A 13,295-nucleotide genomic window follows, 5' to 3' on the forward strand; every position below is an offset into this window, starting at 1 on the left:
GGTACTTTCAAGCAACGTTCGGAGAAGATTTGGGATGAAATGCCACAGAATATCGTGCGTGCCAGCTGTAATGCTTTTCAACAACGATTGCGATTGGAAATTAACGTTATGGATATACTTGATACGAAATCACTCACTCAAAATTAAAATTTATGCAAACGTCTAATTTTTATGACCATTTACTACTAGTTCTAAGCTCTACCCATGGGCTATATTAGAAACTTTGAACCTCATGTACAGTATAAAAGCGATCAATTCCCTAATGTACCTTTTTTCTATTCTTCCACAATCTTCTCAAATCACCTATCTTTACTGCTATCCACCTTCTCTCTAATGCCTATTTGGGGGCTGTTAGTTAGGCATTTAGTTGCATGCATAGCCACAGACACAGTGCAACCTTTAAGAAGACAGAATTGTTTGATCTGAGAATGTGCTTTTTATCAATAGATCAATAATAGTTTACAATAAATTGAATTGAGTAGGTAATGTAATAAATTTTGAACCATGTTTGTAGTGTGTTATTTGGTGTTATTAGGATATGTTACTTCCATAAGTAGTAATCGTTATTAGAAGTCGTACATTACGAGTAAAAATATTTATATGAAATATCAAATCAAACTAATCAAGCATGGTTTCTAAATAGAGTCGCAATCCTTAATACTAAAGCTCTGGGATATTCAATTAAATTTATACTTTTGCTTTAGTAACTTCTAAGTCTGTGATGTTTACCTTTGTCTACGTTACTATTTAATTCCATATTTTTCGTAATCAGTGTGTTTTTTAAACTTCTTTCCTTCTGACAAAAACACATATTTTTCGGAAGAAAATTAGTATTTATTACCTTGCCTCCCAGTTTTATGTACCTTAAATTTGTGAAACGACTGTAAATACTGCTGAACAAAAAGTTTCCATTGAAACCATTTAATTGATTTTGTTGGTTTTGCGAAAACAAAGATCATCGAAAGAGAATTGTGAATTAAACGGAAAATAAGTTTCCTCGATCTCGACTAAGTGGAAATTCAACGGACTAGAACAGTTTTTCTGCAAAACAGATCTGAATCTCCCAATTACTCTCACAGCAAAAGCATTTAACGTGCTACCGCACCCCCACTATTATCACTACCAGCATCCCCCCTAGGCTTTACCATTTACCATCCCCGTAAGTGCGCATAAACCGTTCGTTATCGTTCGCTTTCATGTTTCCACTGGCAATTACTAGCGCACTATTTGTTCTACGCTGACCGCACGTTGGCTATTCACTAGATACTCTCTGTAGCCACCCTGCTCCTTAGCAGCAGCAGCATTCGTGATTCAGTGCCCCATGGCACATAAAAACCGAAAAGCAACTGACCGAAATCGGAGCAGACCGCATCGAAGAACCACTACCGCGCAAACAGACCGCAACGTTGGCTGGCTGGTTGGTTAGCTGTCCGACATGAATGCAAAAGATTCGGTCACTCAACCTAATGGAAATAATCGTTAGAGAAAACCCCTTTTCGAGGAAAATGATTCGTAAAATTTTACGGTGCTTCATATGAGCCGAACGGCAACAAACACACTTGATTCAAATGTCACACAGCAAGCACTTAAAGTGAGTGCGTTACATTTTTTATGATGGTGGTTCTGTTTAGTTGTTGGCAATTGAAGAAACAACAAAATATCATTTTCATTTAAGCGAAAAATAAAGGCAAATGATGGCCTCGAGTTGAATCGGTTTCTATTCCTAGTGAAGCCAACGTCAGCTAATTGATCACTTTGTTTTGAAACTTTTATCCCTTGGGAGGAAGGAAACAAAGCAGAGAGTCAAACAGACTTTGTCAAACATGATGCTGCTTTTCACAAGCCAAAAATACGACCCCGGATACAAGTACGAGTACAAGTACGTTCTACAATGGTGATTTGGCATAGTGACCATGATGCTCTAATCCGGTGTCTCGATGGCTTTCGACTTTCCGCTGGACCCACTCACTACTGGATGCCGTTGCTACAGCGCATTAAAATTGAAAATTCATTGAAACGATGCTCGACACCAACGACCGATTCAATCATGTTGTATCATGGGATGCCACTGCAGACATCCCAAACAGCATCCCAGTTTGGAACGAGTGCACCATCATCCGATCCGTTTGGGCTTGGGCTTCGTGGCTGTGTCCTCTTTTATCTGTATAATTAAATGTCGATTCTTCACAGTGCAGTGTCATTACCATGCACGCTCTCTCGTTCTCTGGTTCAAGGTCCTTTCGCTTGCGGGATACGTTTTTTATGGCGACTTTTTGAAAGTATACTCTGTGTTTGCAGCGTGTTTGCATGAAACAACTGTTGAAAACTAGCGAAGCACAGTTGTTAGACTGGCTTCAAGCATTTTGTTTGAATTTGATTATGATGGAGCACTAACGACTTTTTTTTACAGGGAATGTTTTGTTTCCATGAAACTGTAATTATTTTTTCCGAATAGTCTTCACCAAAACCCGGTCCAATGATCGAAACCAAAATTCCCTGTTTAACATATTTTAGTCTTCGGGTGGGCCTCTCAATTTCCATGCACCTGACCAAATGGACTTCCCCTTTGATAGTGGATTTATGTTTTCCTCTGAGAATACGGCCTTCAAAAGGGCAGTAGGTATCGTTCCCATAATTGAAGCGACATTTCCGTGATAAGGGTACCTTTTTGGTAATCCAATCGGATAATACCTCGCCATGACTTTTCGTTTTTTCTCCCATGTTGATTGACCGCTCTGTATGGGTGAGTCTTTTTTTATTTCGATTCACCTCTATTTGCGAGACACATAAAACTACAATCGGATTGAACGTAGGTTGGTACCTATTTCCGTTCGTTCTTCTCTTCTCATGTTTCACTCAAAACGTGAAACATACACGCAGCAGAGCCGACAGCCAACGTCTGATTTCTAGGGGTGGGGGTGGTTTGGGAGGAAAATTCCCAAACACGTTAAGCACTTCGTTGAAAATTTAATCAAACGTTTCGGGTGGACTCTTTTGTGAATTTTGCATCGTTCGAGTGCTTTTACCATGAGTGCGTGTGTTCGCTCGTGGTCCAACCCGGTGCGGTGCAGTGCGATGCGGTGCGGGGCTGCTGATTGGTGGTGATAGCAATAATCTGCCAACAACCATTTCTGACACTTCGCCCCCGATTGCCACTCACCATATAATTGATGCCATTCATTATGCATTCCGTAACTGGGAAATTTTCTGTATTAATAGCATGATCGTTTCAATGATTGATTGATTGATGACGGTCGAACCCATCATTGCGAGGTTTTCGGCTACGATAATGGTTTCGGGCAGTTATTCACTCATTTTTATGTGCAACATTTATAATTTTTCCTGTGAAATAAAATCGTACAGACTACTGTAGCGAACCTATAATCTTCTCTGTCAAAGTTATTACCACTTCAAACGCTGTTATTTTAAACGATTACCTTGAAATATTATATTACAGTCATCATTGATGAAACAATTACCGACGTTCTAAAAATACTTAATACAATTGTTCAGATTGAAGTACCATGCGTCTCCATCGTATGAACCTAACTAACAGGAATTGTTGCAAATGCGATGCTGACACTGGCACTTCACACACATTACTGCTTCAATTTGGAATTAATTTTAGCAAACGCACAACTCTGTTATCTGTTCTGTCCCGATAGCCTAATTCTTTTATTTACTAATTAACATATTTCGATTTTACGTTAATCTACAACTAATATTTGTTCGATTACGAGTTAGCCCTAATGAATTTAATGTTATATAAAATTTATCTAAATAATGTTTGTTTCGATCGTTGCCGCAATTTTGCTGATTTAATATTGGCTTTGTATTTCTGCTTAGTTGATCATTAGTAACATCAACGAGTTAATTTATTTTTGTCAATTTGTTCTGGATTTAACTTTGATTCGATTAGATTTTTCAACAACCATATAACCCCAGTTTGGCCCAATCTTGTTTCAATTACCAGCCAACTTCTTTTCAATTTTCTTTTTTCTAAAAATTTGGCTTAGAATAATGTTTTTACTTTATCACAGAGCAGTTTTATATTTTAATTCTTAAAGTGTCTCTGTTAACCATGTCCAAAGCCAGTTGTACATTGAATTGGTATAACTGAGAAGCCATTTTTTCATATCAAAAAAAGGGTCTGGACTTTGGTAACATCGGCACAACTCAGTTTTTTTCAACTACCACAATTTTGCCTATTTGGTACTGTCCAACATTATAAGTATTCATTTGATTTATCAGTGCTTCCTGATTGATCTTGTCTCCTGTCAAATGACATGAGTTTGAGAGTGTTAACAGGTGTCACAAATCAACGCAAGGCGCTTTCAGTGAGAATTTTTTTTAGAATTACCAAGGTACTAGGCTAACAGAACGCTTCTCTATTTGGGATTGTCTCATTGCAAAAGTGATGAGTCTAAGAGCGCTTGCAGTGAGCATTTCATAAGTAATCGGGTTAGATTATCTATAAAATTAAATCACACTGCATTTCTCAATTATTATCGTTAGTACAGTAGCGTTAACAATCTTGAACAGTTTCACGTGGTCTGCGGCAATCATCTGAGAATAAAAATGTAACGTCGTTTATAAACAGCGAGAAGAGCAATGGCCCAACATTACTGCCCTGTGGAACACCGGAGAAATCCGAGAAATGTGCAGAAATTTTCGTGCATATTTGTCGTCATCTACTCTTTTTCATTAACTTATATTGTCATTACTTTTTCGTCATCCTGTTGCTGTCTTTTCACCGCTTTTTTGTCTCTGTGTTGTATTTCTTTGTCGTCTACTTGCTGTTTTTTCATCGTTAATTTGGCATCTTTCCGTTGTCTTTTCATCGCCTTGTTGACGTCTTTTGTCATCTCTTTATTGTATTTTCTTCATATTCCGTCATTTCGTGGCATTTTCGTCATCTGTTCATCGTCTTTTGACCACTGTTTTTGACTTTTTTGTCGCTGTCATTCTGCGTTTTTTTTTTGTCGTTTTCGTCACCTTTTTTACTGTTTTAGTGTCTATCCGTCGTCTACTTGCCGTCCTTTTTCGTTTCTTTATATCATTTCTTATGTCGTCATTTCGCCGGATAAATCCGTAGATCTGGCATCAATGGTTCCGTGATCACTCCCAGAACCAGTCCCAGAGTTAGTTCCAGGCTCAGTCCTAGGAACATTTTTATGGTCAGTCCCAGGATCCGTTTAAGGATCAGTCTGATGGTCCGTGCCACAGCCAGTTCCAGAGTGAGTCCCAGGGTTCACTCCAGAGTCAGTCTTAGAGTCTGTCCCAGAATTAAGTCCAGGGTCAGTTCAGGGGCAGCCCCAGGTCCATTTTTAGGGTCAGTTCCAGGGTTAATTGTAGAGTAAATCCCAGGCTCTCTCAGATTAGCCCAAGGGTCCGTTGCAATATCAGTTCCAGGATGAGTCCTAGGAGCAGTCCGAGGGCCAGTGTTAGAGTCAGTCCCAGACCGTTAAAAGATCAGCCCCAGAGCACGTTTCAATGTCAGTTCCAGGGGTAGTATCAAGGGCAATCCCAGGAGTAGTCTCAGAGTCAGTCCCAGGGGTAGTCCTAGAATTAGGCCCAGGTCCATTTCTAAAGTCAATCTCAGGGTTCGTTCCAGGGTCAGTCCTAGGGTCAGTCCCAGGGTCAATCCCAAGATCAATCCCTGTTTGTTCCAGGCACAATTCTAGATCCAATTTTGTGACTAGTACTAGCATCCATTCAAGGATCAGCCCCAGCGCCCGTTTCAGGGTGAGTCCTACGGCTAGCTCCAGGCGCAGTACCAGGAGCCATTTTCCATTTTTATGGTCAGTCCTAGGGTCCGTTCAAGGATTAGTCTCATGGCCTGTTCCAAAGTCAGTGCCAGGGTGAGTCCCAGGAGCAGTTCAAGTGCCAGTCTTAGAGTCAGTACCTGGGTCAGTTCCAGAATTAACCCCAATAGCAGTCCAGGATCAGTTCAGGGATAGGGGTCGTGGTAGCCCTAGGTCCGTTTGTAGGGCCAGGATCAGTCCCAGGGTCAATCCCAGAGTTAGTTCCAGAATCAGTCTTAGGTCCTTTTTAATGGACAGTCCCAGAGTCCGCTCAAGGATAAGTCCCAGGGCCAGTCTTAGAGTCAGTCCCAGGGTTATTCCCAGAATTAACCCCAATATCAGTCCAGAGTCAGTTCAGGAGCAGTCCCAGGTCCATTTCTAGGGCCAGTTCAAGGTCAACCCCATGGTTTCTAGGGTTCGTTAAAGGATCAGCCCCAGAGCCCGTTCCAATGTCAGTCCCAGGGACAGTTCCAGAATTAACTGCAGGATCAGTCGCGGGGCACCCTTAGGTCCCTTTCTAGGGTCAGTCAGGGTCCGTTCCAGGGTCAGTTTCAGGGTCAATCCTAAGATCAATTCAAAAGATAGTCCCAGGCTCATTTCTAGATCCATTTTTATGGCTAGTCCCAGCGTCCATTCCAGGGTCCGTTACAGGGTCAGTCCTACGGCCAGTTCCCGGTGCAGTATCAGGAGCAGTTCCAGGGTTAGCCTAGGGGTAACCCCAGGCTCATTTCTAAGGTTAGTTTCAGGGTCACTCCCAAGATCAATCCTAGAGTTAGTCCCAGGCTCAGTACATTTTTATGACCAGGTCTCAGGGTCCGTTGCAGTCAGTCCCGCGGTCATTTCCAGGGTCAGTCCTAGAGTCAATCCCAGGATCAATCCCCGGATCAGTTCAAGAGTTAGTCCAGGTCAATCAGGAACAGTCCCAGGTCTATTTTCAGAATTAGTCCCAGAGTTAGTCTCAGGGTCAGTCCAGGAGCAATCCCAAGTCCATTTCTAGGGGCAGTCCCGGGACCCTTGCAAGGAGAAGTTCCAGTCAGGCTCAATCACAGAGTCAGTTTCATGGTCAGTCCCAATGTTAATTCCGCGGGCAGTTCCAGATCAGAGGGTCAGCGCTAGGGTCCGCTTTAGGGTCATTCTCAGTGTCATTTACAGGGTAAGTTCAGAGTCTGTCCCAAAGTCGGTTCCAGGATCAGCTTCAGGATCTGTTTCCGCGACACACATTTGTTGCGAAATTATAAAATCTACCGTATGTAGGTGTATTAATATTCTGCGAGACTAATGTACAGTTTTGTAATTCGTGTCATTTTTGTGCAATACTCGTGTGATTTAAACACACAAAACATATTTAAGAGATTCCTTGCTAAAGAAAAACAATCGATTGAGTGGCAGTACTCACAGCCTGTAAATAGTGAATAATGACCAATGGGAAGTGAAAAGTAAGAAGCGAAAAGTGGGATGTGAGAAATGAGAAGTAATAAGTGAGAAGCAAGAGGTGAGAAATGAGAAATAAGAAGTGAGAATTGAGACGTGCGAAATGAGAAGAGACAAGTCAGGAGTGATAAATGAGAAGTGAGAAGAGAATAATACGAAGTGGTAAGTAAAAAGTGAGTATGCAGTGAGTAGTGAGAATTGAATAGTGATAAGTGAGTAGGGAATAGTAAATAAGAAGCTAGAAATTAAAAGTGGGTGGTGAGAAGTAAGAAATATCTTCAGGTGAATCAAAAATTTTCAATCTAGCTTGAAGATCGTAATCTTGCGGTGACTTAAAATCTTAGAAAGAAGTAAAAAGTGAGAAATCAGAAGTCAGAAGTCAGAAGAGAAAAAATAGCAGTGAGAAATGAGTAGTGATACATGGGAGCAGTGATACAAGTGGGAAGTGAGCAGTAAGAAGTAAGAAATGAGAATTTAAAAGTGAGTACTAGGAAGAGATATGTTTTAGAAAAGATAAGTTATAAACGAGTAGTGTGAAGAGAAAAGTAGGAAATGAAATGAGAAGTGCGAAGTAAGAAGCAAGAAATGAGTAGAAAGAAGTAAGTAGTGATAAGTGAGATGTGAGCAGAGAATAGTGAGCAATCAGCTACAGCTACTGCTTGGAGAGATTCACATCGTACATCTGGCGAAAGTCGGTAGGCTACTGTGGGTCGGACACGTCCTAATGATGTCGCACGTTAGTGCGACGAAAGCAGTTCTCTTCAAAAACCCCACCGGCACCAGGAGCTGAGGCAGGGGCTCAACGTGCAAGATATCTCGACCAGCGCTAGTGATTTACGACTTCTGAGACGACTGGGAAATCGGCGACGAGTGGGTCAACATCAGGTTGAATGGGCACGACTGCTTGAAACAACACGAGCCACCCCGGGTCTATGACATTGACGACGAGAAGTCAGAAGTGACAATTTAATGAAGTGTGAATAGTGAAAAGTGAGAAGAGATAAGAAGTGAGAAGAGAGCAATGAAAAATGAGAAGTCGTCAGTGAGAAATTAAAAGTTAGTGATGAGAAGTGAGCAGTAAGAAGGGCTTTAGGGCTATGGGTCACCATTTTGCGCTATTTACCATATTTGCATTATCTTTATATTACTTTTTTGATTTGTGTTATTTATTTGTATTATTGTCTATCATTTTTCAGGTTTTTTTGTCATTGCCTCTGTTCTTTGTGTATCATTTTGGTGTCATGCATGTATCTTTGTACTGTAAAATTGTTTTGTATGGCTTTGTTGACAAGGCATGATTCAATAGTGCAGTAAGTTTGTTATCCAAAAAAAAATGAACTTAATTAGCATGGGATTATCTTTTTATCATTTTTGTGCCATTTCTGTGTAAGTTTTTCATATTTGTAGTGCCTTTTTTTTATTGACAAATATGATACTTGTCACACTCTCAGCATTTCCCTTACCAAGACGGTTGCGTTTTTTTTTATTTGCGTATTTTGTCTCCAAAATCATCAAGTTCGAAACAGCCACTGTTTTTTTTTTGAAAATACAAGCGAGTTTTCTAAACATTTTAGAAAAAATAGTGTCTGTAACTTCTTTGAATATTTTTTCTGCATTGCTGGAAAATCTTTTTTGCATTTTCCTAAAAAAAATGTTTTACTGGTTTCAGAGGATTTAACCAACCGAACGGAGAAATGTCAAAATGAAACATTGGGCATTATCCGCAAATCGTTATGCATGAAACTTCAAACAGAAGATGGGGCACTTGCCCCAGTGTGTCCCATCCTGGGCTCACGTCAGTGAATGTACATATTTTCGACATACATTTTAATCCTTTTAGTGTTGTTGAGAAAGTGCTGTTCCCGTAGATTGTTTGTAGTTGTTCGACATAACTTGCCATGCTCCATTACCCCGTACAATTAAATTACCATTTTCTTCTCTCTCCAAACTCCTCCCAACCCACTCGCTACCACAGCCGTAGTTGATGTCGTTATTCGTTTCTGCTGCATGATGTAACAAATTAATAGCCGTAAAAACCTCCCTCCATTTTTCTTTCCCAGTTGTGCTTGCTCACTCATACTTCTCGTCCTTTTCGACTCCTGTCTGATGACCAGTGTTGCGAAATTGTTCCGATAAACTGCAATCAAATTCCATCGCAAATACCAAAACGGATCTTTCTTCTTTTTTTCTTCCTTTTTTCCCTTGCTGCTTACTGCCGAAAAAACGTGCTTCTGCTTTCGTAACGCTACAACTGCTGATGCTGCTGCCGCTGCTGGACCAAATATAAAATGAACACAAAAAAAATCGAAATAACTACAATATATATCGCACTGCTATGGCGCACGGCAATGGCATGGTATGGCACGGCTGGCTGGCTGACACTGGCGGTCTTCCGTTCGGTAGACTGTATCGGTGTCCAGCACATACGGACCTACCGCCGGCTCCACCGCCACCACCACCACCCAACATTGGCCTTATCGACGGCATGGCAGGCGGACCACCAAGGTTTGTTCCCATTAAATGTTGTTGTTGTTCTTTTTGTTCTGTTTGTTGTTTTCATCGCCAACCTGCTGGGCAATAAGAAGTTGTGCTTTTGTAGTTTTTCTTTTCTTTATCGGAAATTCAGTGTCAGACTGCTCGGATGATGCCCCCGGTGGCATCGGTTGTCATCTCGCGCTCTCTCTCTCTCCCTCTGCTAGTGACATGCCGTGTGTCCAAGGACTGTTTCGAACAAAAAGGAAGTTAGCACAAGAAAAAGCGGGCACCGAATTCGTGAACGGAAACAAACTTATGTGAAGTGACTGAAAAGAATCATTATTGGCATCCTGAACGTTCTCTTGCTGACTATTGTCCTCCGGTGACACTTCAGTTCGGACTACTTCAGCGTGATAGTTCCCAACATAACCATGAAACTCAATAGAAAAGGTGTGAGTAAGCAAAACAACGGGGAGAAAAAATTGATTTGCTTAGCTCGCAATCATTGAAATCATCTTTTATGGCATTTTTTCTTCAAACCAGCATTCTATAACACGAACCATGTTGATTTGAATATTCAAACCACTCGATTTAGGTTGCATATATTAACTCCCCCCCTTTGGTTGGAGTTTCTTTCTTCCGGTAGGCGGAAATGCTCAGACAAACTGCAGAAATGAATAAATCATTATCACAGCCATGTGGGTGCTAACCGACCGGCTTGACCAGTCCGGTTCTTCCGGTTTCAATGGACTGCCATGATACGCAGTTTAATTCCTTTAAGTCATTGTTATTCATGTGCTGTCGTCCAGTCCGTCTGTGAACCTTCTTACAAACAAGCCACCTAGTGCATAAGTGCGTTGGCTTAGAAAGAGCTTCACAGCATCATCAAAGCAAAGCACTGGAGCTGCAGGCTTAACCTACACTAGAGGTAATACAAAACCTCAATCTTATCAATAAATTCGATTTCGAACACATAGGCGAGTAGACCACAACTCAATTGATTTGTCTAATTTTGTTCTAGTTTCTATTAGCCTTTGGGGAAAATCACCTGAGTCTTAGTGCAGATCCGATATCCAATCAAATGTTTCACCCGGTGATCCCGAAGATTCATGGAACATTTCCACGGCAAATCAAACAATAAACTCAACTCTTCGGGTGCTAAAACTGAATGTGCGTCCGCCCAGCCCATGTTGTTGTGGTCAAAATGGTTTTCTATCACATGATACTGCTCTTGTGATCGGTGTTGCTTGTTGTCATACTATCATGCTGAAAAGTAATCCCCTAGCTTAGAAGACCAAACGAAAGACAGTTGCCATCATCGTGATCATCACCATCACCATCATCATCATCATTCGCCGTCGTCGCCGACGGCTTCAAGTGTGCCAGCTGGCAGAGCTGGGAAAACAAAGTGAAGGCAGGCACAGATCCACCGAGCGGAAACGTCTCAACTGATGTCTTATCTCAGCTGTCAGCTTCCACCCACCGCCAGCGGTTATCCATTGGTTTGGTTGATGTACAGCAGTATACAGCAAGGCAACCGGGCTGGTATGGATCAGAATAAACTCAATATGTAAAATGTACCCCGGTACCTCGGAAATTAGGTACCTCACAATCGTATTATGCGTGTCCATGATTGAGTCAAATAAAAATCAGGTTCGATACTTGATTGAAATCTAATTTTAGGGAAGAAAAAAAAAGTATTTGGGGAGGACAAAGACCTCGTTATAAGGGTCGAGATAACAAAACACGAGGTTGGTCTACCTTCAAAGTTGTTAAATGGTCAAAAAAAATAATCTCTTACGCATCTATGCAAGCGCTGGATCTGGTCGTTATATGATTTTGACGATGCCACGTACCACACAGTAAGCGAAACGAAGGTGTGTTTGGTGAGCAAGTAGTCTCGTTTTGAGCCAGTAAATTGGTCGTCCAGATCATGTGATTCAACATCTCTAGGCCCCTTTTCGTTGGCTTGAATATACGAACAAAACCAGAAATGATAGAGGACTTGAAAAACACGAAAAAATTCACGACTAATTACTGAGATATTAATCGAAACGCTTAAAAAATGCTTCAAATTGCCAAGGCCAGCATTTGCGTTAATATGTTTAAAGAATAGTCACAACCGTCATGGTGGTGTAATTGTACAACATACTCGACCGGAGATTCAGAGTTGTGAGTTTGAATTCCATCTTCGCTTGGTCAATATTATTAGCTATATTGGTGAGCGCCAGGCTGACGCAAGTACCCTTATGTTCTTATATGTTTAAATTGATTCTCAAAGTTTTAACCAGGAAGTAAAGTGATTTTATTTTATTAACCCGGTATTTTTGCGAAAAAAACTGCGTAAAAATCGATCGAATCTTAAATTAAATTTTAGGCCTAATTTTAAGCTAATTTCAATTTATAGTTCAAGTCGAACTTCTTGTCCGATTTCAAATTAAAAATTAAAAAAAAAATCCAATTCAATTTTAAATCTTATTTTAAGTCAAATTTTATGTCGAATTTCTAATATAATTTGACGTTCAAATTCAAGTCCAGTTTCATGTTCATTTTCAAGTCTAATTACAAGTTCAATTTTAGGTAACTTTTGTCTACTTTGTCTACTGTGAGTTCAGTTTCAAGTTCAATTTCATGTATAATTGTAAGTTCAATTTGAAGTAAAGTACCTAAGCTAAACTGGTCCAAACCAAAGTATAGTTACAAATCCAATTTGAAAAAAATTCAATTTTCATTAAAAGTCCAATTTCACGTCTATTTTCTCGTCCAATTTTAAGTAAAATTTCTAGCAATTTCAATTGCAATTTCATGGTCCATTTCAAGTCCAATTTCATGTTTATTTTCAAGTCCAAATCCAAATCCCACTTCGAGTTCATTTTTAACTTTAATTTAAAGTCCAATCTCCAGTTTCAAATTTCATTTCAATTCCAGTCAAATTTCATGTCCAATTTTATGTATAATTTCAAGTTTATTTCTAAGTCTAATTTCAGTTCCAATTTAAGCTCAATATCAAATCACGTCCAATTTTAAGTAAGATAAGTCTGTCAAATCAAACTGCAATTTCAAGTAAAATTTCACGGTCAATTTTTTGTCCAGTTTCAAGTAAAGTTCCATTACGATTTCGAGCTTAATGTCAAAGTGCAATTTCAATTTCAATTTATGCCCTATTTCAAATTTAAGTCCAATTTCAAGTTCATTTATGAATCCGATTTCAATTCCAACTTCAAGTCAAAATTCAGGTTCTATTCCAAGTTCAAATTACAGCCAATTTCTAATTTAGTTTTAAAACCACTAAGGTTCCCAGGCTGGGGTATGTGTTCCGTCTTATATGGGAAACTAGCTGAATGCCCGTTCTTACTCGAGGCCCCTTTGTCTCTCGGAAACTTTTACATCCAGTTCTGCTATCAGGCCTTTGACGTTGGCAACCCGTTGTAAAGGTTATTGTTTAATACTTAATCTAGCATAGGGTTTCATTGATAAATTATGTATTTGAAGCCTTAAATTATGGAAAAATTAATTGATCTCGTTATATACATTACACAATGGTCTATCGCCAAATTTGCGTCAAAGGCACATATAATGATCAGC

The 13,295-nt window shown here is 40.1% G+C and overlaps 1 protein-coding gene across 1 annotated transcript in view; it reads left to right on the forward strand.

The window, feature by feature from the left end:
• The window catches only part of LOC128741083 (uncharacterized), a 114,212-nt gene that overhangs the window by 35,019 nt on the left and 65,898 nt on the right, over positions 1-13,295 (forward strand). Inside the window, exon 6 of the mRNA XM_053836659.1 lies at positions 9,639-9,740. Coding sequence (XP_053692634.1) covers positions 9,639-9,740 — 102 coding nt within the window. The remainder of the gene's footprint in view (positions 1-9,638; positions 9,741-13,295) is intronic.

This window comes from Sabethes cyaneus, chromosome 3 (genome assembly GCF_943734655.1).
Source record: "Sabethes cyaneus chromosome 3, idSabCyanKW18_F2, whole genome shotgun sequence".
Taxonomy (NCBI): Eukaryota; Metazoa; Arthropoda; class Insecta; order Diptera; family Culicidae; genus Sabethes; species Sabethes cyaneus.